General features: G+C 35.8%; 1 protein-coding gene across 1 annotated transcript; it reads left to right on the forward strand.

Moving 5' to 3' along the window:
* Positions 1–18,114: 18,114 nt before the first annotated feature.
* Positions 18,115–21,534, forward strand: LOC120354876. Its single transcript, XM_039442858.1, has 5 exons — positions 18,115–18,463; positions 19,196–19,408; positions 20,201–20,411; positions 21,099–21,323; positions 21,403–21,534. The coding sequence occupies exons 1-5, from the start codon at positions 18,287–18,289 to the stop codon at positions 21,432–21,434; spliced, it is 858 nt and encodes a 285-aa protein (XP_039298792.1). The 5' UTR covers positions 18,115–18,286; the 3' UTR covers positions 21,435–21,534.
* The last annotated feature ends 6,344 nt before the right edge of the window (positions 21,535–27,878 follow it).

The raw sequence follows: 27,878 nt of genomic DNA on the forward strand, positions 1-27,878 counted from the left end.
GATGGGGGTAAAATCAACTTTTGACAAAGACATGGTTGGGTACACCATGCAAATTCATAGATCAGAATCGACTAAATTCAGGGAGGCTGTTGCCTGCACGACCAAAATCGCCAATGTGAGTCGCTCAGGTAGAAATAAAATATAAACTTGAGTTTTCAGAGGGCAGCAGAGGAATAACAAGCTCTCAAAGCTAGTAGATGATCAAAATAAGTCGATGTAAGGGAAGGAAGGCAGGTTTAGGACTGCAGTACTTCAAATCCCAAGACAAGAGGATGCCAGCACACACAAGCAAATGATTCCTTTTACAAGGCATGTTGCATTAAGACAGTTTGTCTCAAGGAAGCCAAACCCTACAGAGTCCAAACTTACTTGGATGGGCAAAGAGGTCTGTGTCCGCCAGGAAAAAATTCATAGTTTGATCGCTTCTTCACTTGATTGGCTCTAGTAGAAGTATTGGAAGAGAAAGGTATTAATGGGACTGGGACTACAATGAAAGAGAGACTACCAAATTATGATTTCAAGAGGGATGCAGATGGGGGTAAAATCAACTTTTGACAAAGACATGGTGGGATACACAATGCATATTCATAGATCAGACTCGACTGAATTCAGGGAGGCTGTTGCCTGCACGACCAAAATCGCCAATAGGAGTCGCTCAGGTAGAAATAAAATATAAACTCGAGTTTTCAGAGGGCAGCAGAGGAGTAACAAGCTCTCAAAACTAGTAGATGATGAAAATAAGTCGATGTAAGGGAAGGAAGGCAGGTTTAGGACTGCAGTACTTCAAATCCCAAGACAAGAGGATGCCAGCCAGCACAGACAAGCAAATGATTCGTTTTACAAAGTATGTAAAAGTCAGATCTTTGAGAAAAGCAGAAGCTGAAAACCTAGAAACTGGTGACCAAGTTGTCAACGACAATGGATGTGAGCCTGAAGCTGGAACACCAAACAAGGATGGAGAATATATTAAAGATGAAGTTGAAGAGGCAACGGGAGAGTGTAAATCAATGACTGCGATTTCTGAGCAGCTTACACTGTCTGACCATCTAATGGAGAAAGAGAGACAGTTCTTCAAGTATGCTAGGAAGCTGAACAATTTGGCACTAAATAGTGTGAAGCTTTCCTTCAAAAATAACGAAATGAACCCTTGCAAAGGAATAGCAAATGATTCCTTTTACAAGGCATGTTGCATTCAGACAAACCCTACAGGCTCCATACTTACTTGGATGGGCAAAGAGGTCTATGTCCGCCAGGAACAAATCTATAGTTTGATCGCTTCTTCACTAGATTGGCTCTACTAGAAGCATTGAAAGAGAAAGGTATTTCTGGGTCTGGGACTGCAATGAAACAGAGACTACCAAATACTGATTTCAAGGGGGCAGAATTGAATTTAGAAGGGAGGGGTGCATTTGATATGAAGGTGAATGATGATGAAAGTGTTTGATGATGATTTGCATCATCACCATGGCTTCCACCCAACAAGAGCATGGGCCCAGATCTGTTCCCCGTTCAATTAAAGGGTCAAATAAATATGTGGTCTTCTTCTTATTTTGGAAGTTTTCTGCCCATCAATTTTTAAGTGTTCGCAGTTTGTGAGCAAAGAGATGTAGGAACAAAATGTGGGAGAGAACTGTAGGAGTAGATTTTCCCAGCTGTGTAACGGATTGCAGTCCAGAAGTGGGTGAGGGGTTGACTGCCATGTGACACATGTGTGTGTCACGCTCGTTCTTACACACAGGCCGTGTGCCACACTTGTGTGTCACAGTACATTCCATCCTCTCAGGCCGTGTGACACAGAAATGGTTCAATCTACAATGCTTTTCTTCATATGGATTGATAGCTCACAGTACAGCTCAGTGCTCTTAGCATTTTTCTAGCGACCTTTATGGATATAAAAATTCAAAATAACTAGAGAGATCAATTCTACTTGAATTTTCTCTCATAAATTACTTATTACGTATTGGAATTGTTATTGAATGGATTCTCTAAGTAGACATTATCAATAAGGCCAAGTTTTGATTTGTTTGACGCAAGCTGCTGTTGGCTAAGCAATTTTCAGGTTATGATTTCAAGCTCTGAAGACTCATTCTGTTCGACTACACATGACGTATTTTTATGAATGTTTTAAAGTTTTCACGACGTTTTCTATTTGAATAAACATTATTTTTATTAAATGTCATGGAAACAATTACAGAAGATGAACTGTATGCTATACTAAATGGTGATAGTGATGACGAAGTTTTAGAAGATTTTGACAGTGAAGATCCTGCATATGAACCTGATAACAATGAAGCTGTACAACTTGAAGAAGATGATGATCAAGATATTCCAAATCCTGCACCATTGGAAGAGGAGGAAGATCGATAAATCCCAAATCCAGCCCAAAAGTATTGGAGACCAGTTGGTGAGTTGAATGCCCTTACTAAATTAGATTTCAACCCCAGAGGAGAATTTGTTGGAGTAAATCCTGACATATTACAAACAATGACTGATGCTAAACCAATAGACTTTCTTGACCTTTTCATCACTGCAGAAGTGCTAGATATTTTAGTAATTGAAACCAACAGATATGCTAATTCACGTATTGCTAATACTCAAATTTCAATACTCAAAGAATGAAAAAATGGGTAAACACCACAGCTAGAGAAATGAAGGTTTTCATCTCAATTATTATGTATATGGGAGTACTTGTATTACCATCAATTGCTCATTATTGGAGGAAGACAGGAAATTTTTTAGTGCACTTCCAAAATATATGTCCCGTAATAGATTAGAACTTTTATTATCGAACTTTCACTGTGCAAATAATGACAAAGCACCAGCAAACAATCGCTTACATAAAATTCAATACCTTGTTGACATGATTGTGGAAAATTTCAAATTAGTAGTGGAGAAAATATGTGTATCAATGAGAGTGTAATCCCGTATTGAGGCCGTCTAGTTTTTAGGCAGTATTTGAAAAACAAAACGCATCCATAATTATGGAATCAAAGTTTTCAAATTGTGTGTGAAAGACTGCTATACAATTGGGTACAAAATATACGCTGGAAAAGAAGCAACACCAAATACAGATGTATCTACCAAAGTAGTAATGGAATTGGCTGCAGAATATCTAGATAGGGGGAGAAGTCTATTCGTGGACAATTGGTATACCAGTGTAGTGCACGCCGAAAAATTACTAGAGAAAAAAACTCATACTGTTGGTACTCTATGCAAGAATCATAAATATAATCCATCCAATGTTGTAAATAAGACCCTGCGAAGAGGCAAAATAGTTGCACAAAAAATAATAAGAATATTGTAATTCTGAAATGAAAGGACAGACGTGATGTTCTGATGCTAACTACGAAACATGTGGACAATATGGTGACTATTCAGAAGAGAGGAAGAGAGGTGAAAAAGCCTGCAGCTGTATTGGAATACAATAAAGGAAAATCGTTTATTGACCTGAGTGACCAGATGGGAGCATATTCTGGGTGCCCAAGGCGAGGGGTTAAGTGGTACCGGAAGTGGTGCCTTCGATTTATTGATGAACACTTCAGTGATAAATGCTTGGTCAATCCATAAAACCATGAATATGATGTCATCTCAATTACCGAATTCAGAGAGGACATAATCAGCAGTTGGTTAGATGAAGCAAATAATGTGGATGAAGCAATTAATGTGGATGAAAACTTGCAGCCTCCAGCATCCAAGCACGAACTGGTGAAGACTAAAAGGGGTCGTTGTAAGACATGTTACCTGAAGTTGACCGTGTTCAGGCCATCTCAAAAACCACACAGAAATGCCAAGTCTGTGAGGAACGAATGTGGAAGAACTGTTTCTTTGAGAAGCACAATATAAAATTGAAAAAAATAATAACTAGATGATTTATTCTGTAAAATTACCTGATTTTTTATTTTTTTCACTTGCTTGCTATCTAATAATAATAATTTTTATCATCCTTATTACTTGATTTTTCATTCCAAATACATTTCTACAAAAAAACTGATGATGATTCTCATATTTTAGCTGAATTTATTGTGGATCTTTGAAGGAAAAATGTGAGACACTTTTCTGGGTCACATGGCCTCAAGGAGGGATTGACTCACAGCCAGGCCATGTGAACCAAGAAAGTGTCACACTTTTTTTTTCTCAGTAACTACCATTTTAATACCAGTAAACAATTTTATCACAGATTGACGTGTTTATTACAGCTGGTAAGTTCATATGCTAAATCATATCATCACAACATGATCTTTAATCATGATGATCAGTATTTTATATCTCAATGTGGACAATATGTCATTGATTTGAATAATGTTCCATTATGTTAACTTGATAATTTTGAATATAATTATTTGAGAGTTATTTTTGATTTTCCTGATGGCTCTGATGATGAAGGATGAGCAGATTGACACAGTTTTTGAATCAGTGCCACCAGTTTTACAAGTTATACAAGAGGAAGAACTCAATGAAATTGAAGAAAACAATGAAGTATCAACCACAGTAAATCCAATTTCATCTTCATCCATAAACAGTGCAGATCCATCTGTATCTAAAAATTCTGTTCCATCAACAGTATCTAAAAAAAACGGCCCACAAAATGATTGGAAAAAGATAATGGGGCTCAAGGTGAAAGAACACCGTTTCAAAGACATCATGAATGCAATATTAGTGGGGAACTGTCGATTGATTATTTTTTGAGAATGATCACACCAACATATTAGAAAGTATCGTTTTCCAAACAAATCTTTATGCCTTACAAGAAGGAAAAATTCAATTTTAACAGTACAAGAACTAAAAGTATATTTAGGAATAAACTTTGTCATGACTTATATCAAGTACAGTAGGCTAAACCAGTATTGGTCGCCCTCTCATGGGACCAGATTAGGGTTAGTTGCAGATCATTCATTGATCATCAAAAATAAAAATGCGTATGACCCTGAATACCATCAACTCATAAACTCATTAGAGTCATCTGGACCCAGTTACTAGGGGTAACGGAGCACAGACTATCTGTCTGATTGTAACTACAAAATGCAGATAATAATACAAAGATAGGTTGTTTTATAAAATGTCTCATGTTTGGAGAAAATTCTGTTTTATTCGAAGCAAGGAGGATGAGAAGGATGGAGACGCTCTTTCTATTAGCACTTACGAGGCAAACTGTTCGGTAGCTATCTTAGGTCTCTCATGTATTTGATATCCATATCAGACTGTCTGGTCTGATTTAGAGGAAACAATCTCATGATGCACCACACCTACTCTAATTGGTCTAATGTGATGTGAAGAAAAACATATGCTTACTAACATGATTGTTTTCCCCAGACCAAAAACTCTGTTCTTTTGTAGAACACGAACGACATTTCAAATCACCTTTTTGTTGATTAAAAAATCGCATAGCTTGTTCTCAACCAATAACAAAAGATGTGATGATTTTGTACAAGATGGCTGATCAAGTTGCTCGAAGAAAGATGCGTGTTGGCAGCAATAGCAATTTCATCATTTTTCGTCCTCCTTGCTTTGAAATGGAGAGATGAAACTGATTAGCATCCGGTTGAACAAACGTTGTGCAAAATAATAATCTAATTTAGTTTTCTTCAAAATGAGTTTGTGATTCGAAGTTTTGTTCTCAACTAAATTTAGTTTTGTTCAATATAAGTTTGTAGCTTGAAATTAAATTTTAAAAACCAATTTTTAAAAATTAATTTTAATGATTGGAGGAGGAGGAACAGGTATACATCAAAACTGTTCCTCCCCTGAATTTTGATACGGTACTTTAAGTTGCCCAGAAAGTGGTTTATGTTTGTTACTTTCACTTTTATAATTTTGAGTACTATTTCCATTACAACACTCACAATCAATAGTCATTATTAAATCATTATTGATATGAAGTTGACATTGAATCAATTCATGTGTTCAACAAACATGATTAGAAAATAGACTATTTTATAAATTTTGACAGATAAATATTGATAAGCCCAATCTCTTTTGTATATATTTTCTGTTTGCATACATTCGATCAATTTGTGAGTTGATCACTGTTTCAAATCTGAAAACTCAATTCAACGTTTGTGTCTTCCATACATTATGTGATAGAGGCATTTTAACATGTGTACAATATGCATGTCATAAGAGAAAAACTACTAAGAAATCAAAAAAGGCAGTGAAGCTTCTAAAGCCTATGAAAATCAAACAGGAGTAGAAACAGTTGAGCAGATCTGTAGCCTTAACCAAGGATACACCTCATACGAGAGCTCACCAACCACAATCGAAACCTGTAAGCAGGTCAGTTGCCTTGAACAAGGATACAACTCATATGAAAGCCTCATATGGAAACAAAAAAACAGTGAAGCTTCTAAAGCCTCTGAAGATCAAACAGTTGAGCAGATCTGTGGCCTCAACCAAGGATACACCTCATACGAGAGCTCACCAACCACAATCAAAACCCATAAGCAGGTCGGTGGTGTTGAACAAGGATACACCTCGTATGAAAGCCTCATATGAGAACAAAAAAAAGCTAGGCAATGATGAACTGGAGTTGCTGATGAAATGGAATAGGATATGAATGATATGTTCACAAAAAATGAACAGATGGGGGTAAAATCAACTTTTGACAAAGACATGGTTGGGTACACCATGCAAATTCATAGATCAGAATCGACTAAATTCAGGGAGGCTGTTGCCTGCACGACCAAAATTGCCAATGGGAGTCGCTCAGGTAGAAATAAAATATAAACTCGAGTTTTCAGAGGGCAGCAGAGGAGTAACAAGCTCTCAAAACTAGTAGATGATCAAAATAAGTCAAAATAAGGGAAGGAAGGCAGGTTTAGGACTGCAGTACTTCAAATCCCAAGACAAGAGGATGACAGCACAGACAAGCAAATGATTCCTTTTACAAGGCATGTTGCATTAAGACAGTTTGTCTCAAGGAAGCCAAACCCTACAGAGTCCAAACTTACTTGGATGGGCAAAAAGGTCTATATCCACCAGGAAAAAATTCATAGTTTGATCGCTTCTTCACTTGATTGGCTCTAGTAGAAGTATTGGAAGAGAAAGGTATTAATGGGACTGGGACTACAATGAAAGAGAGACTACCAAATTATGATTTCAAGAGGGATGCAGATGGGGTAAAATCAACTTTTGACAAAGACATGGTGGGATACACAATGCATATTCATAGATCAGACTCGACTGAATTCAGAGAGGCTGTTGCCTGCATGACCAAAATCGCCAATAGGAGTCGCTCAGGTAGAAATAAAATATAAACTCGAGTTTTCAGTCTGACCATCTAATGGAGAAAGAGAGACAGTTCTTCAAGTATGCTAGGAAGCTGAACAATTTGGCACTAAATAGTGTGAAGCTTTCCTTCAAAAATAACGAAATGAAGGGTCCAGAGGAAAAACGAACAAAGTCACAAAAAATTGAAAATTGAGTTATTGGTATCACTGGATGGCTTATTTCCTGCTCTACAAGACAGCATATTCAAACCTGGGGAATAACGAACACAGTCCAGGAGAAATGCTCTAGAAAAATCAACATACATGGAAAGAACGATGGAAGGACTTTGATCGTTATGATGCATGAAAGAATGATCAAGGTCACATTGCTTCGAGCAACAGCAACAGCTGATCGCGAGAATTTTAAGGTTATCAGAAGTGCTCTTCTGTTATTTTGATCTCTTAAAGTATTTCAAGTTTTTAATATGTCTACAAACAGTGATAGTGAGGATAATAATGATTTTTCTCCAAGCAATGCCAAGAGAAGAAAGAAGACGGGAAGAATATCAGATGCAACAAAGAAGATTCACAATCAGAGTCATGCACTGGGACCAGACTGCAAGTGTCATAGATATAAGTGCTTTGAAGTGATTTCACCGGAGGAACGGGAAGATTTAATTAAACAGTTTAATTTATTGGAATCTTTCAATGTGCAAAATGCCCACCTATGTGGCCTTATTACTATTGGACCTGTCGCTCGCCGCAGACCTAGGGCAGATGTAGTTATCGCTAAACCCAATGACTGTTTGTATGCTTATAAAGTTCGAATTAAACGAAATGATATTATTGAAGAGGTATCAGTTTGCCACAAAGCCTTCATCTCCCTCCATGGAATTACAAACAGGCGAACAGTTTCACTTAAAAAGGCTCTAGTGACAACAGGTGTATCTCCAACCGACATGAGAGGCAAGCACAATAGTCATCACCACAAACTAAAGGAAGAAACTTTAACCAAGATATGTGATCACATAGGATCCTTCAAAAGTTGCAAGGCTCATTACAGCACAAAAGACAACAACTCTAGAACCTACTTAGATGAAGATCTGAACATTAAAAAAATGTACAATCTATTTTTGGAAGCTTTTCCTGGAAATAAAATATCATATGAAACCTACAGAAATATTTTCAATTCAAAGTTCAACATTAGTTTTGGCTACCCACGGTCGGATACGTGCAGTAAGTGTGACGAGTTCAAAGCAAATATGGAAAATATGAAACTATCAATAAATAAGGCTGAAAATAATTTGGACATTCTACAGTCTTTGAACAAAGAAAAAAAAAGCGTTAGAAACAGAAAACATGCTACATAAAAGACAAGCAGAGAAATTCTATGAAATTAAAAGACTTGCTAGGAAAAACTGCAGAAAATCCCCAAAAGACAGCTGTATTGCTATGGACTTCCAAAAAAATTTACCGCTTCCAAACTTATCAACCAATGATGTATACTATAAGCATCAACTTTCTTTCTATTCATTTAATGTACATGAACTCAGTACAGGAAGATTGGTATTCTATACTTACGATGAAACAGTTGATCCAGTAAGGGATCAGAAGATGTGGCATCAATGTTATATCATTACAAATCAAAAATAATGTCCTGTGATGTGCATAACTTGCAGATTTTTTGTGATTCGTGTTGTGGACAAAATAAGAACTACTATGTTTTCAAATTTTTGTACATTGTGGTGCATAAATTGAATCTATTGGATACTGTATCAGTTGTATTTCCAATAAGAGGCCACAGTTATCTTGAGTGTGACAAAAACATGGCCTTAATCAATCAAAAAGCGCCTAGTGAGATACCACAAGATTGGAGGGACGAATTCAGAAAAGCACGTTCAAAACCGCAGCCGTTCCTAGTCCAAGATTGCCAACAAAACATGTTTCAATCATGGAAACACACAATGGACAAGTATTTCCTGAAAAAATGTCCTTTCGCTACTCGACCTCTAAGGGAAATAGAAATAGATATAGCCGAAGAAGGGGCTGTTCTCCATAGAGAATTCTACACGTCTCCATTTGAGAAGAAATTTGTATTGAAGAATGATCGTTCCGGCAGACTTTTGAAATTTTCCAATATTGATCCTCCTCCTGTAATGTGTTATTCAACAAAATTGAAAGTGAAGAAAGATAAATTGAAAGATCTAATGTTACTGTGGACCTTAGGCACAAGAATTTTATGAGAGTTTGCAACCACACGAGGAAGATGAACCTGAAAGTGACAGAAGTGATATGGAAAACATTGACAATTAAAATACGTGAGTAATGTATCCAGATTAAGTTTTTTTTCAAGTTGGATTAAGATTTTTTCAAGTGATGTGGAAAACATTGACAATTAAAATACGTGAGTACCTAATGTATTCAGATTAAGATTTTTTCAAGTTGGGACTTTGTTCGATATTTCCCTTTCTCATTTGTTTTCAACTCATATTTTTTCAAATTTGATTGATGCAATTGGAAAATTCAATATTTTTTATAATTGCAAGTTAAATAAACATGTATATTCAAGTATTTGAACATTGAAATACAAATACCAAGTTAAATTTTGTATTTAAATGAATTTAAAGTTAGTTTCTTAGTTTCCCACAGTAACGTTCCGAGTGACTTTGTCCGTTTTTTCCCTGGACCCTTCAAATGAACCCTTGCAAAGGAATAGCAAATGATTCCTTTTACAAGGCATGTTGCATTCAGACAAACCCTACAGGCTCCATACTTACTTGGATGGGCAAAGAGGTCTATGTCCACCAGGAACAAATCTATAGTTTGATCGCTTCTTCACTAGATTGGCTCTACTAGAAGCATTGAAAGAGAAAGGTATTTCTGGGTCTGCGACTGCAATGAAACAGAGACTACCAAATACTGATTTCAAGGGGGCAGAATTGAATTTAGAAGGGAGGGGTGCATTTGATATGAAGGTGAATGATGATGAGAGTGTTTGATGATGATTTGCATCATCACCATGGCTTCCACCCAACATGGTGAATGATCTTAACGAAAGAGAAAACGCAAAAAGACCAAACTTAACCAGCTCGTTCAACATAACGGTTTAAAACTTCTACTGATCATGTTTTAGGTTATGTTCAGCGGGATTGTAAGGATAAAGGAGATAAGGTTATGTTTTATCAACAATCTGAACAGTCAGGTTAAGATGCAACAAAATACAGTAGACACAAAATTATTCATAACTTGGTAGGTTTATTCTTATAAATAAGTCCAGCTGTGTAACGGATTGCAATCCAGAAGTGAGTGGGGGAGTGGGGGAAGTCTTGGAGGGATTCAGTGGAAGAGCATGGGCCCGGATCTGTTCCCCGTTCAATTAAAGGGTCAAATAAATATGTGGTCTTCTTCTAAAATTGGTAGTTTTCTGCCCATCAAATTTTAAGAGTTCGCAGTTTGTGAGCAAGGAGATGTAGGAACAAAATGTGGGAGAGAACTGTAGGAGTAGATTTTCCCAGCTGTGTAACGGATTGCAGTCCAGAAGTGGGTGAGGGGTTGACTGCCATGTGACACATTTGTGTGTCACGCTCGTTCTTACACACAGGCCTTACACACAGTCAAATAAATATGTGGTCTTCTTCTTATTTTGGAAGTTTTCTGCCCATCAATTTTTAAGTGTTCGCAGTTTGTGAGCAAGGAGATGTAGCAACAAAATGTGGGAGAGAACTGTAGGAGTAGATTTTCCCAGCTGTGTAACGGATTGCAGTCCAGAAGTGGGTGAGGGGTTGACTGCCATGTGACACATGTGTGTGTCACGCTCGTCCTTACACACAGGCCGTGTGCCACACTTGTGTGTCACAGTACATTCAGACAAACCCTACAGGCTCCATACTTACTTGGATGAGCAAAGAGGTCTATGTCCGCCAGGAACAAATCTATAGTTTGATCGCTTCTTCACTAGATTGGCTCTACTAGAAGCATTGAAAGAGAAAGGTATTTCTGGGTCTGGGACTGCAATGAAACAGAGACTACCAAATACTGATTTCAAGGGGGCAGAATTGAATTTAGAAGGGAGGGGTGCATTTGATATGAAGGTGAATGATGATGAGAGTGTTTGATGATGATTTGCATCATCACCATGGCTTCCACCCAACATGGTGAATGATCTTAACGAAAGAGAAAACGCAAAAAGACCAAACATAACCAGCTCGTTCAACATAACGGTTTAAAACTTCTACTGATCATGTTTTAGGTTATGTTCAGCGGGATTGTAAGGATAAAGGAGATAAGGTTATGTTTTATCAACAATCTGAACAGTCAGGTTAAGATGCAACAAAATACAGTAGACACAAAATTATTCATAACTTGGTAGGTTTATTCTTATAAATAAGTCCAGCTGTGTAACGGATTGCAATCCAGAAGTGAGTGGGGGAGTGGGGGAAGTCTTGGAGGGATTCAGTGGAAGAGCATGGGCCCGGATCTGTTCCCCGTTCAATTAAAGGGTCAAATAAATATGTGGTCTTCTTCTAAAATTGGTAGTTTTCTGCCCATCAAATTTTAAGAGTTCGCAGTTTGTGAGCAAGGAGATGTAGGAACAAAATGTGGGAGAGAACTGTAGGAGTAGATTTTCCCAGCTGTGTAACGGATTGCAGTCCAGAAGTGGGTGAGGGGTTGACTGCCATGTGACACATTTGTGTGTCACGCTCGTTCTTACACACAGGCCTTACACACAGTCAAATAAATATGTGGTCTTCTTCTTATTTTGGAAGTTTTCTGCCCATCAATTTTTAAGTGTTCGCAGTTTGTGAGCAAGGAGATGTAGCAACAAAATGTGGGAGAGAACTGTAGGAGTAGATTTTCCCAGCTGTGTAACGGATTGCAGTCCAGAAGTGGGTGAGGGGTTGACTGCCATGTGACACATGTGTGTGTCACGCTCGTCCTTACACACAGGCCGTGTGCCACACTTGTGTGTCACAGTACATTCAGACAAACCCTACAGGCTCCATACTTACTTGGATGAGCAAAGAGGTCTATGTCCGCCAGGAACAAATCTATAGTTTGATCGCTTCTTCACTAGATTGGCTCTACTAGAAGCATTGAAAGAGAAAGGTATTTCTGGGTCTGGGACTGCAATGAAACAGAGACTACCAAATACTGATTTCAAGGGGGCAGAATTGAATTTAGAAGGGAGGGGTGCATTTGATATGAAGGTGATGATGATGAGAGTGTTCTTTCTCTCAAATTGGTTGATAACAAAATCATCGCCATGGCTTCCACCCAACATGGTTAATGATCCTAACAAAAGAGAAAACGCAAATAGACCAAACATAACTAGCTTGATCAACATAACGGTTTAAAACTTCTACTGATCATTTTTTAGGTTATATTCAGCGGTATTGTAAGGAGAAAGGAGATTAGGTTATGATTTATCAATAAACTGAACAGTCAGGTTAAGATGTAACAAAGTACAGTAGACACAAAATTATTCATAACTTGGTAGGTTTATTCTTATAAATAAGTCCTTCTTTAGCAGAAGACTAATCAAACACAAATACATAATATTGGTGAATTCGTTTAAAACAGAAAGTTGAAACGGTTAATAAACGGTTGATTAGGCTATTCATCACTGTACCAGGTAAGATTAAAATAATATTGCCTAGGCCCTATTTGAAATAATTTTCAGATTTTAACATCTGAAATTTACCTTCAAAACAAGTATTGCTAATTATACAGAACAGTCACTTTTAATTTAATAAAACCAAACAATTCCCCGATCTATGGACCATGGGAAATAACTTACACTGGTTAAGTAATAATGTAAATGCTTGTCACTTATAATTTTTGCCCATCCATACTCAGGTATGGATTTTAGGCCTAATAAGATTTATATAAATTTTCAAAGTTGTAAAGTCCTTTTTGAATCACCTGGTAGATTTAATGTTTGTTTATTTTTTTGTTTGAATTTTTATCATTGAGACTCTTGGTGAGTATAAGAAATCGTCAAGAGTAAAACAATAGTCAAGAAAATATATACATATATAAGAATATAAAAATTAACAGGATCAACATCCTGGAACATACTGATCCATATTCTTTAATATACGAATCTTTAATCTCAGATGATAATTTATCCGTAAATTTCAGACTCATGAGCATGTCGGAAATGAGTATGCAGGGAGTATCTGAGCTGTCCTATGGTACTGTAAGGAATATTTATTTCATGTGTTATACTCAAATGTGTCGCAATTTCTTTTGAACTCTACTTTTTGTGAACATGGTTACTTCATGAATAAAAAGAGCAAGCAAGCAAGCAAGGTAGGCTACAACAAATCGGGACCTGATTAGGAAACTTAGATACTGTAATCTTGAATATTGAATAGGCTACCTACCCACTGAAAAATGTAATTAATGAAACATGTAAATAATAAAAATAGGATTATTAGAACCTGCTGTATTTTTCAGCCTACAGAAAGAATGGTGGAGTTGGGAATACAGTAGTTATTAGTCAATCTAAAGATAAACAAAATTAAAACAAACATATTTAAAAGCCATTGAACAAAGTCAAAATGTAATCTATATGCATCTTCTATTTTCTCAATAGAGTTTATTGAAGTAGGGCTATTTTTCTTTTCCTATCATTTTGATGATGTACTGAGTGTATCAATCAATGAAGAATCAATCAAAACCCATAAACAGGTCATTGGCCTAAAACAAGGATACACCTCTTTTGAAAGCCTTGTATGAAAACAAAGAAGAGCAGTGAAGCTTCCAAAGCCTCTGTCATAAGAGAAAAACTACTATGAAATCAAAAAAGGCAGTGAAGATTCTAAAGCCTCTGAAAATCAAACCTCTTTTGAAAGCCTTGTACTGGGTTAGCCAGTGAAATGGGAAGATTTGAGATGGACTTGACAGCTGGAATATGAGTGGTGGGGGTAGTAATGGCCGGCTCCGGTCTATCTGCGTTTCCAGCCATTTAGTTGAGATGGATCATTGGGCGGGTGAAAATCGCGGCTATGTGGTTAAAGCGTATTATACAAATGGTGAGAGTTTGGTGAAAACGCGATGTGATTTCCGACGCCATTTCAACATACCGCGCAACAGGCCTGATCCTTAGGATAACACAATTCGTTCGTGGATAAACAACCTTGAACAAAATGGATCAACGTCTAAAAAACGAGGTGGAAGTACAAAAACCATTCAAACCCCTCAAAACATCGCTGCTGTTCAGCATGCAGTGCTCAAAAGTCCACGCCGATCTGCCAAACAACATGCTCTATGCCTTGGAATAAGTAACACATCAGTGAGAAGGATTCTTCATAATGATTTACATTTTCACCCATTCAAAATACAGATTGTGCAATCTCTCAAACCAACTGACAATGAGAAACGATTACAATTTTGTGAGGAAATGGTCAGAAGACTTGAAGAAAATGTCAACCAAGTAAACAACTTGTGGATGAGCGATGAGGTGCATTTCCACCTCTCTGGTTTTGTTAATAAACAAAACTTCAGATACTGGTCGGAGGAAAACCCTGGCGCACTTCATCAAACACCACTTCATGCTGAAAAGGTGACGGTTTGATGCGCAATGTCGGCAAGAGGAATAATAGGCCCATTTTTCTTTGAGGATATCAATGGAAGCGCTGTGACTGTTAACTCTGTGCGTTACGTTGCAATGATTTAGAACTTTCTTATGCCACAACTCGCCCGTTTTCCAGTGAATGAACACACAATGTTCCAACAAGATGGGGCAACAAGCCACACTGCAAGAGTTGCCTTGAATGCTGTGAATGCTTTGTTTCCAGGCCGCGTCATTTCCCAAAACAGGGATATCCCTTGGCCCCCTCGCTCTCCAGATTTGACAGCCTGCAACTTTTTTCTATGGGGTTACCTTAAAACAAGAGTTTTTCAGAACGATCCACCTAGAACTATCCCAGCCCTAAGACAACGAATTTGGGACGAAATCGAAAAAAAACAGTCAATATGCTGCAAAATGTCATGAGGAACTTCAAGGTCTGGCTGCAGCAGTGCATAGATTCCAATGGGGGACATTTGACAAATGTTATTTTCAAAAAATATTTTTTTTTTACTTATTGTACAGTAAATGGCTACCTTTTTCCTTATAATTTATAACAAGTGAATAATAAAATAAATTTTTTTAAAGAATTAGTTACTTATTAAAATCTTCCCGTTCCACTGGCTAACCCTGTATGAAAACAAAGAAGAGCAGTGAAGCTTCCAAAGCCTCTATCATAAGAGAAAAACTACTAAGAAATCAAAAAAGGCAGTGAAGCTTCTAAAGCCTCTGAAAATCAAACCTCTTTTGAAAGCCTTGTATGAAAACAAAGAAGAGCAGTGAAGCTTTCAAAGCTTCTGTCATAAGAGAAAAACTACTAAGAAATCATAGAAGGCAGTGAAGCTTCTAAAGCCTCTGAAAATCAAACCTCTTTTGAAAGCCTTGTATGTACCTATAGGTACAGGCACAAATCATTGAAGTGGTATCACACTATTTCCTCATAGAAGTTGCTCTTGTGAATGGCTACATTTCCTATAACATGCAACCAGGTGTGAAATGCCTTTCCCACAAAAGATATAGGGAAAAGGTTATTGAGGGGCTTCTAGTTGATTGGGAGGGACCAAACATTCCCGTACGGCGTGGGAGGCGCTTGAGTAACCCTATAGAAGAGGCAAGACTGTTTGGGAAAATGCACTTCATAGATCAATTTGTAGACAAAACCCACAAACCAAATTGTGCGGTTTGTAGCATTTTGCCATTGGCTGCTTGTTCAAAGAAGGGGAAAGGTCTTTGTAAAAGAAGGCAGACAACATACTTCTGCAAAACTTGTCCAGATCAGCCTCCACTATGTGTTACGTATCACTCAACAAGTGCATATAAGAGAGTTTGCCACTGTTAGATGTAGGTAGATAGCCACAATCAGAAATATTATAATAGATTGAGATTAGTATATAGATAGATTATTAAAACTGTACAGTGAATGAAGAATAAGTATTAGCCTACTTAGTGTAAAAAAGTTCATCATTGATACCACATGAGTGTTCCACCAAAATCCGTGATCAAATAAGCATACATAGCTTCAATCTACCACCAGACTCACCATATTAGAATCAACATAATATAAATTGGTGAGTGAAAACATCAAATGTTATGCATGGAATTTATTATTGTAAGTATAGAATACTCTGTGATGTATTTTCATGATTTCAAAAGTTAAAAGAAAAATCCAAGGTAAAAATTAAAAAAAAAATTTAGTAAGTTTCATCACAAATATTGAAAAATTGGACCATCAAAGAGCTAAAATTATGAAAAAACATACAATATCGATGTAAAACAACTAATATGAGAGAAAATGAGCCAAAAGAAGTAGGAAAAAATTATTAAAAAAACACCTCAAAAAATGCAAAATTTGGAGACTGCATGTAAAATAAATGTGCAGGAAAAGGTTATTGAGACAGATCGACTAAAGTCGACTTACGCAGTGAAAAGGTAAGGAAGACTCATTTGCATCAAAATGCAGATATCCAAATTGCAAGTCCCGTTCAAGCTTTTTTATTTTGATAGAAGTTTGACTGCATGGCTACAGAATTGAGAATAATTCCGAATTCTAAAGGAATTATTGCAGGCTCTTTATAATTAAAAATAAAGCATGATCAGGCCTTGAATGTTCAAGCCTATTGTTCAGCCTTCTGCCAAAATAATGATCAGTGAGTAATATAACAATGTATATTGATATAGCAAACCACCAGAGGTACCATTGCCCCCTGCCCTGGGAGGACTAGATACGCACTAGGTGCATGTGAAAGAGTGGCTACATGTGGCTACAGAATTGACAATGTAATGGAAGCAATTGGAAGTAGTGTTATTGAAATTAGTAAAAATTAAACGTAATATTTTATTTGCTGGCTGCCTAGCATAGGCTACGGAAAGCTTGCATTTTTTTAACCGATGGACGAGGTGAGGATCTTTCTCAGGGTTGGGAACTGCCTAGCTAGCATCCCAGCCTGGGAAAGATAGTTTTCATCCACTCGTCCCATCAACAGTTTCCGGCTCTTCTTCCCCCCTGCCGTAGTCTAGTTTTTCCACGTGTAGGCCTAGGAAGAGTCGGACCTGAGACAGAAATTGCATTCTTTCCGTGCACTCTTCTTTTAACCGCTGAATCGAACGGAGCACGTTCAGACACCAATTTTTTTGGAAGTGTGGATCACCCAAATCATCATTTAATGGATTTCTTCAAAGTCTTTATTATGGGTGAGTCCCAATATTAATCCTACTCGAACGACAAGTGGCGATCGAACTTTATTTGCATAGCGATAGGTTTTTTTTTATTGTACGGTACCATTCCAAATCTCTTTCAATGTTTTTTGTATTAGGCTAGGCAGCCAGAGTAGAGTCGAAATTGTTGTAAATAATGGTAGAGAAAATGTTTAATAATAACAAACTTTCATAGAGAAAAAAATAGCTTTCTTTAACCACGTCTACCCTTTGGTAAAAGCAATTATTAATATCTAATCTACCCAAGATATTACAATGGTGGCAGTTCGGTGGAATTTGGCTGCAAGAATGTCAAATGCAAATTATTGGAGAAAATTGTTACTTTTATGTTAATCGGAATTATCAAATTAATTGTTAGTTGGCTGCCTACACAAATTGAATACTGTGAATTGTCTTTCGGAAGGGTTTAGAGTGAAAAAGCCGTATCTCAAAAAAATGGCTGTTTTGAGTTAAGGCATGCTTGAAAATCACGGAATGAATATTATTCTAGTGTAAAAACGTCGTATCTCTAACATTAACCGTTAGGGAGATGAGGCTCTGTTGTTGTATCTACAATTTATTTTGTTTAGTATGAAAAAACCGTATGTAAACTTAAGTTACTTTCATTCTTGAGTTGAAGATACCACCTGAGAATGAAAAAGCTGTAACTCTACATAAGGCATTTTCATACTGAACCATATGTTGCCGCCATGTTGTTTGACAATGACTTACGTTCACGTTATTAAGGTTATGTTCTGTCTGTGAGCTCTAAGCTGTGTGATGTTTTCCTACTGAGATTTATATCCATTTAATAATTATGAATCGTGGCCTTATTTTAGTGGAATTAGCTGTAAATAATAACTCAGATAATGACCCCAGTACTTCTGCGGATTTTTGCTATGAACATATTTTTGTTGAGTATGAAAATCAACTTTCGGGCAACAACAACCACAACATGGAAACTACCAAGCATGAACTTGGTTCACAATTACATGTGAGTATTTTTTTCATTGAATCAGTTTTTGCTTTCAATTATATCAATTAATAATTATTATTGTAATCTATATCATTTTTGCTGCAATTCCTTATACCGGTAACATTGTTACAGCACAATAATTTATGTCTCACATGCAGCTGTTGGTTTGTTCGGTACTTGTGTAGGCTATTAATAATGTTTGAAAGTGACTATTATCAATAATTATTCTGTTTATAGTTTCAATACATTGATAATTCAACATCAATTAATCTTAATGGATAACCGATGATAATTAGCTGCGGTGGCGTTAATACACAAGTTCGTTGTTCAATAATAATTAATAATAATAGGCCTATAAATGAGCCATCTAGACATACAACTCCACTATTATGAATAGGAATATAATTATTTTATTGATCTAATTATTTTCGCAATGCCTCTCTTAGTTTATATCATATTGTTTTGGAAACATCAATTTATTATAGGCCTATTAGCCTAATTATTTTTGTCTGCAAGATTGATAAAATCCCAATAAATTGTAATCCTTCATCCAATATCAACTTGGACCAGTAACTTTTGTTGGACTCATTTATCACCACTTTCTGGTGATATTTTGTTTAAAATATGAAAAATAAGTCTAGCTTGCATACCAGATGTTAAAGATATCAGGTTTCTAGAAATTTAAACTGTTAATAAATCAATACTATAGGCTACTTGGAAGCTAATTAAATAATAATGTTTTATTTTCAGACATTGACAAGTGATGCAACAGTTCATAATTCTGCTGTGTCTGATGAAAGGGATTGCGTTGGATTCGATGATGAGCAAAGAAATCCTGATTCTGCTGGGTCTGATGAAGAGGATGTCGTTGGATTCGATGATGAGGATAAAGATCCTGATTACATACAAATCGAAAATGATGAACTTTCCCTATCAGATTCATCAATGACCGTCATAGAGGAGGTGAGGAGTAATTTTTCATTGACAACTTGTGAATGTAGGTACAGGATTTATGATGGATGGATTAAACCATGTATGTTTGAGACTCATGTTGGATAAATATTGTATCATTGATATGGGAAAGGACAAAAACTCATGAATGAAAGATTTGGACATTTCACTTTACATGAAGCAATTACGAGCTACTAGAAAATGCCACATTATATTGAAAGCTCATGACCTTTTGTTGCAATGTTTTCCCAATATCACAAGAAGGTTGGTTAGACATTCAATTATTGTGAAGCATCAAATCAAGCTTCATAGCATAGTTTCTAATGATATATATTTTGAAACATGAGCATTACATTAATGTGAATCTCAGATTACAGCATTCTATGATATTAATCCACAGTTAGTTGTTAGATTGATTTCATGTTTTGAAGAGTGGATTTCCCTTTTCCAGTATTTGTTACAGTACATGATTCGCCTTCACTGGCTATAGGCTGTGAGTGTTTCATTTCCTACTATTTTACTGTACAGTTTCAAGTTGAACAAATACTCTTAGATCAATATTATGCCCGGTTGTTCAGACTAGTTAATAAGTTAACTAGTTAAGACTAGACTTAAGTTAATGACACGCACTCAACTCAATGGACCTACTTAACATATAGCTACAATATAGGTTAAATAGGTCCATTAAGTTAAGTAGCCCTACATAATCTTTAATCTTGTCCTAGACCGGGCAGCAGTGTGTCAGATGTATTGAGCTTGGAATTTATTGAGAATGTTTTATTAATTGATGACATTTTTTTCCAGCAACTGACCGAGAATGAACCTGGCTTGGAAAACAACAACCCCCTGATGATGGCTGATGTCCAACAACCCCCAGTTTGTGGAAGAAAACAGAGCAAGTTTCCCAAACCAGAAAATTGGAAGCAGAATGTTCTGAAGAAGAAAGTGCAGTCTGGTGAGCAACATACCACAAGAAGTGGAAAAATTGTGAGAAAAAAAACTGTAAAACCATGTGATTGCAGTAAGTGTCATCATAAGTGCAATGAACAATTTGATAATGATTCAAGACTAAGAATTCATTCAGAATATTGGGCATTAAGTGACTATAATATTCAACGCCAGTATCTCAATGGGCTTATTTGTGAGAGGGATAAAACTGTCAAAAGAACATTGTCTAATGTTTCAAGAAGAAACAAAACTAGAGCATTCTATCTTCACAAAAAGGGGCACAAAATTCAAGTCTGTCAGAAATTTTTCTTGACTACTTTTGGAATTTCAGATTCTGTAATAAAAACAATTTTGAAGAAGAGGAGTGATTGTAATATTGTACAACCAGACATGAGAGGGAAGCAGAGTCCAGCAATCAAGAAATCAGACGATATTAGAAAATCTGTAATAGAACACATTAATAGTTTCCCTCGAGTACCATCACATTATTGTAGGAAGGATTCGAAGAAAGAATATCTTACAAGTGATCTAAATATATCTAAAATGTATCAGATGTATTTAGAGAATTGTAAATCAAACAATATAATTCCAGAGAAAGAGTATTTCTACAGGAATATTCTAACTAAAGAATTCAACATAGGCTTCCATGTTCCAAGAAAGGATCAATGTGATAAATGCTACGTTTTTGAAAGATTAAGTGCAGAGGATCAAGAGGAAAATAGAGAGGAGCACAGCAATCATCTTGAGAGGAAAAATCAAGCTCGCTCTCTAAGAGACAGCTTCAAAGAAAAGGCTCAAAGAGGAGAATGCTACTTCATTCAGTTCGATTTGGAAGCAGTTAGGTATTGTCCAGCAAATCTTAATACAAAAAAATTTTATTATAAAAGAAGGTTGGCTGTTTACAACCTAACAATGTACAATGTAGCCACCACCAAAGCCGAGAATTTTATGTGGCATGAAGGGATTGGAGGACGTGGTTCGAATGAAATTGCTTCATGTATTTTTAAATATTTGAAGCAGTTTAACTCGCAGGGCAATGTGGAATGGACTTTCATGTCCGACACATGTGGAGGGCAGAATCGAAACGTAAATGTGGTTGCCATGTTTATGTATTCGATCAATATTTTCAATGATATTCCCATTATCAATCACATTTTTTTCGAGCCTGGCCATAGTCAGATGGAATGTGACAGTGTGCATGCTCACATTCAGTGCAGTACTACAAAGATTGAAATTTACGACCCTTCTGCTTGGTATACTGCCATAAGGTGTGCAGTAAGAGGTGACAAATACACAGTAACTGAGATTGACCAAGAGGAGATATTTGATTTCAAAAAAATGGCCAAGCAATTGATAACCAACCTGAAGATTGATACTGATGGAAATGTGGTGAGGTGGTTGGACATTTATTGGCTACAGTTCCGCAAAACGTCAACAGATGAAGTATTCTTCAAGTATGATCAGAAAGAAGACTTCAAGTCTTTCAAATTGACAAGAAGAGGACGAAGAAGCTTTCCCGGAGCTTCAAACTTGACATTGGAATCTGCATACTCCGAGCCACTATCTATCCAGCAGGATAAACTAAATGACCTCATTGGAATGTGCACTGATGGAACTATTAAACAACAATATCACTCCTTCTATCACAATCTGAAAGGGAGTTCAACGAGAGAAGAGAGTGAAGAAGATGAAGATTAGAAATAAGATTGAACGATGCATTAGGCTGGTAATCTTTCCAATATATTTTTCAGTTAGAATGTTTAAATTTAGTTTTTATCTACAATATTGTTGTTATTCTATTATGTAAATGTTTTTTCAAGTATAATTAGTGATTTTGAATTATATCAATGCTTGTTTTTTTGTCTTATTGGTATGACCTGACACTATTTGGAGATTATTGATTGAAACGTATGTACTCAGTCTGTTAGTAACAAAAAGCCGTAAGTCATGCAGTGATATGGAAAAACTGTATTTTTTCAAGTAATATTTATATTACATTGGAATACACCATGTAGACATCTCTGAAAAGAGTGTGGCTGAGTGAAAAAATTACATTTAACATTTGAATTGCAATCAACTAAGAATTATGAAGACATTTCTTGAAGTAGCAGGATACTTTTTGCTCTCTTGAAAAATATGGGTTTTGGAGATACGGCTTTTTAATAACAAGTTATTAGTCTACGATTGAATTGAAGGGAAAAATGCAGTTATTAATATATAATCTACCCGAGATATTACAACAATAATACCGAATTCTAAAGGAATTATAGCAGGCTCTTTAAAATTAAAAATGAAGTATGATCAGGATACATGTGTAAGAGTGGCTACAGAATTGACAATAATTCCGAATTCTAAAAGAATTATAGCAGGCTCTTTAAAATTGAAAATGAAGCATGATCAGGATACATGTGTAACAAAAAATACATCTGTAAGAATGGCTACATGTGGCTACAGAATTGACAATAATTCCGAATTCTAAAGGAATTATAGCAGGCTCTTTGAAATTGAAAATGAAGCTTAATAAGGATACATGTGTAAGAAAAAATACATCTGTAAGAATATGGCTACAGAATTGACAATAATTCCGAATTCTAAAGGAATCATAGCAGGCTCTTTAAAATTGAAAATGAAGCATAATAAGGATACATGTGTAAGAAAAAATACATCTGTAAGAATGGCTACATGTGGCTACAGAATTGACAATAATTCCGAATTCTAAAGGAATCATAGCAGGCTCTTTAAAATTGAAAATGAAGCATGATCAGGATACATGTGTAAGAGTGAATCTGTTAAGCGAGGGATTCGAGATCACATAAACTCCATACCCAGAATAGAAAGTCATTATTTAAGGAACCAAACGACTAGAGAATATATAGAAGGTGGCAAGACAATTGCATCTCTCTACCGTGACAAGTGTACAGAAGCTGGGGAGAAGTTTGGAAACTTAACAATGTTCTCACGAATTTTCAATCAAGAAATCAATTTATCATTTTTCACACCGAAGAAGGACCAATGTGAATTGTTTGAAAATTCTCATGGTTCTGTTCACATGGAGAGGAGCAGGCTGCTGAATACAGAAAACACCAAGAAGATAAACAACGTTCCAGAATTGAAAAAGATAAAGATAAGAGAGAAACTGGGAATGAAACAATTGTTTGTGTGTATGATTTACAAGCAGCTCTCCCATGTCCCATCAGTGACGTTTCAGTTTATTATTATAACATGAAATTGGCGACTTATGACTTGAATATTTATGATATCAAGAACAAGGAAGGATACTGCAATGTATGACATGAGGGTACCACTGGCACAGCGAGGTGCCAATGAAATTGGATCATGTGTTTTCAAGTTCATTGAGGAAAAAGCAATTCAATCTACACAGGACTTGGAAATTATTTTTTATTCAGACAACTGTCCTGGACAAAATAAAAATAAATATATACTAGCTACGTACATGTATGCTATCTATAAGTTGAAGAATGTGAAATCAATAACTCACAAGTTGCTGATCAAAGGTCACACTCAGAATGAAGGAGACAATATGCATTCTGTCATTGAACAAGAGATCAAGAGAGCTAGAAAGTCTGGACCAATTTATGTTCCAGCTCAGTACACTCAGTACATTCGATCATCGAAGAAAACTGTCTCATATTACCAGGTGAAAGAAATGGACCACATCGATTTTTTGGATTTCAAGAGCCTTGTACAAAAATCGGGGAAAAAACTGGAATGTAAATACGGAAAATGAAGGGTTCAATTTCAATGATCTGAAGGTTATAAAAGTGAATCAAGAAACCCCTCCATTTGTTTATCAATATGACTTCCTATGATGATGAATTCAAGCTTGTTGATTTATACCAAAAGAAAAGAACTAATACTAGAAAATCAAGTCGAACCGGTGATGGAGGCATATTGATGGAGAAGGAAGGTGTAATGGACTCGTGGGGAGGAAATAAGGCATACGCAGAACCGACTGTGATTACTCTTAGGAAAAAACAGCATTTAATGAGTTTGTTAGAATCTCGTCTAGTAGTAGGTACTACTTCGCTTACCGCGAATTGTATGATTCGCTTAGAGTTTCCAAGTGAATTATTTCAAAATATTCAATTCAATTTGAATAATTTCAAACATTCAATTTCGAATGTTTTTGATTTTTGTATTAACATTATTTATATTCACTTATGAAGTTTTCATTTTTATAATTTTACGTTTTGTACTTTCCAATATCAATATCATTTTTTGAATAATTATGTTTGTTATAGGTTTAGGACATTTATTCCAAAGAAATTTGACTGATAGTTCTTGATTTACTTGACTCATATTTATAAAGTAGCTTAAGTTGAAAGCTCATAACGTTTGTTCCTGATTGATAGTTACTGAAGACTGATTTAAACTATTATGTAGAATTGAACATTTGGCATGTAAAAAATCCCATGTATTTGGCATGTAAAACATGGTTAGCCATGTATTAAGGAAAGGTTTGGCAAGGGTATGAACAGAGAATGCAGGTAAGAGTATCCTTATCAGTTTCTGGAGAAGCTGGCTAATGATGATCTCAGCAAGCATGTAGACAATCAGAAAAGCCTATTTCTAATTCACTTAAAGAGAAAATGACTGATAGTTATAATTCAACTGGACATTATAGAGATTTTTTGTATTAAGATATCACTTATAAGGTTTTATTTTTATAATTTTACGTTTTGTACTTTCCAATATCAATATCATTTTTTAAATCACAAGAACCCAGAAAGCTTTCAAAACAGAAACCACTGTCATAACACAAGAAATAGAAGCCTACTTTTCACGAACGTGGCTAGGAAGGCAACATACCAACGACACTTCAACCACCTAGCACCACAATTTACTTCCTGTACACATCAAGATAATAGAAAACTCAAGAAAATTTAAATGCGCCGTTAAAAACTGGATCACAACAACTGGAAGACATAATATAGAAAACATAGTTTCGAACAATATGTGAGCTCACTTACCCAATGTATTTGCACCCCCACTCTAAATTTCATTTATTACTACTACTACACCTGCTCTAGAACATGGGTTTCCCAAAGTTGAGTAGGTCAATTTCCGCAAAAATGCAATTTATTTATATTTGTAGTAAATTTCATATATTGTATTTTTGAATATTACGTACATTTTATTGATGAGATTGTTTATTTGTATATTAATGGAAATAAAATTTATTTGTATTTGATTATGTTTGTTATAGGTTTAGGACATTTATTCCAAAGAAATTTGACTGATAGTTCTTGTTTCACTTGAATTTATTATCTATGAAGTAGATCAAGTCGAATGCTCATAACATTTGTGCCTTATTGAGACTAAGACAAAAGACTGAGACTTAAGACTATCCCTATAAGAGTATCCTTGTTATGAGTCTCTGATGGAGCTGTTAGCCAATGATGATCTCAGGAAGCACACAATCAGAAAAGCCTGTTTCTAATTAATTTATGGAAATTGATTGTGATCCATACTTCAGTAATCTACATTATTTTTTGTATTGTTTGATTCTTGATGTATTAATGTGATGCTCAGGGATTCAATATTATTGTTTTTGCAAATTAATTATTAAAAAATACATTTGATTGATAACTTGAGTTCTTAATACCCCTCATAAACCATGATCTTCTCGATGCGCTATTGATTATCAATTTATGAGATGCATTTCACATTCTATTTGAAGTGAAAAATCACTAATTGGAAACCCTAATATTCTATAACAGGATGTATAAAAATTAATGCAACCATTCTAATAGAGATGTTTCTATGCTAACAGGTTGGTTTACAGGTAGAGCAGGGCTGAAGAATAGGAAAATTTCTGTTAGAATAGCTGCATTAATTTATACAGTTTGTTATAAAAACATCAGGGTATGCCAAATAGCAATACTATTGAGTTACAGATTGGTTTATTCAGTTATGATTGATTATTATAATTTATATAAAACTATAAATTATTATTATTTTAAGGAACTTTTAAGAAGTAATATAGCAAAATTTTGTACCTATGCTGTATATAGCAGGGCAAGACATCAGCAATTAATGAGTTTTTCAATATATTGTTATATTGTTCGTCTATTGCTAGATTGTTACACAGCTGTATCCAAAGTTACAATACATGATACTTGCTATTTATTGTTTGCAGCAGTTTTTATGAAGTTTTCTTTCAATTTTGGTTGAGCTTTAACATGGTGATACACTTTCAAATGAGTTGTGGATTGAGAAAATGGATGTGACAACTGAGACTGGTCACAAGTATTCAGGCAGGAAAAACGTGACATCAATAACCTTTTACATAAAATCTCAATAATTACCATCAATATAAGTATTTTTCATAAAGAAAAGCAATCATGTAAAGTATTGTAGAAAAGAAGTTTGAACTAATTTTTTTCTGATAACTTGATAATTGGCCAGTTGGATCGAGTAGACTGTTCTTGTTATTTGACTCAGAATAATTAGTCAACAAGCAGATGCCCCGAGTAAGACCCCAGCCATCATGGTAGCTACGCGCTACTCACTACAACTGGCAATGGCAACATCTCCAATTACAAGCAGGCAACATATCTTCGATGTAGCGCCTCATTACTTAGCATGCTTAACGCGATCGACTGGCCACGGTAGGTACGCGTTGAGGCGAGAGACCAGTTTCGTCCACAAGTCTGTCGCTCATGCCGCTTATGTTGCAGCTCTGGAGCTATCTTTTTTCTGAGTCGCGAGCGTCAGCCGATGACTCATCGCAATTTCAGAATTGCTAACTCTCGTAAAAATAAAGATAGAAAGTTTCGGATTTGGATTCAGCTCCCCCAAATTCTTTAAAGCGTAAGTCCCATTTTTGAAAATACTCAAAAACCAGGGAGTTACGACTGGTTTGAATATAGCTTAGTATTATTGTATAATTATCTATGCTTAATTATAATTATTCATGTATTATAATTAATTATAATAACTATAATTATCCATATTGTATAACTATCAATAATTACCATTATTGTATAATAGTAAAAACGAACAGGTGAATTTATGTACTGCAGTAAATATAATATAGCTCATCAGTGTGGGGAATAAGGTGGAATCTCTATTTCGATTTTAATGTAATATTTTCAAATAAACTAGTGATGACTTGTGAAAGCCATGTTCAATTATTGATCTATTGATGAATAGTGCAATTCTCTGTCTTGTCTATCAGTGAATAAAATCAATGTGAATGAACCTACAGAGACCTTACAGTTGCTATATCTTTATCTTTATAATCACAATAATCGTATCACCATCAAGTACCGAAAACACACTTCTAATACAACCCCTCATTGTAATTATGTTCTCAACGATATGCAAGTCACTCTGAATGATAAACTAAGCGTTGCCAAAATAATTGTCTACGTTTCATCTACTCTCTCCAACGCCATGATCATATCACCCCAGCCCACATTGCTAGTTCAACATTAAAGCTTCCCAATAAAAGGCTTTTTTGAATAGTCAAGCTTGTTAGAGATATCTTGAAATATGGTAATCCGAACTA

Source organism: Nilaparvata lugens, chromosome X (genome assembly GCF_014356525.2).
Source record: "Nilaparvata lugens isolate BPH chromosome X, ASM1435652v1, whole genome shotgun sequence".
NCBI classification, from domain to species: domain Eukaryota; kingdom Metazoa; phylum Arthropoda; class Insecta; order Hemiptera; family Delphacidae; genus Nilaparvata; species Nilaparvata lugens.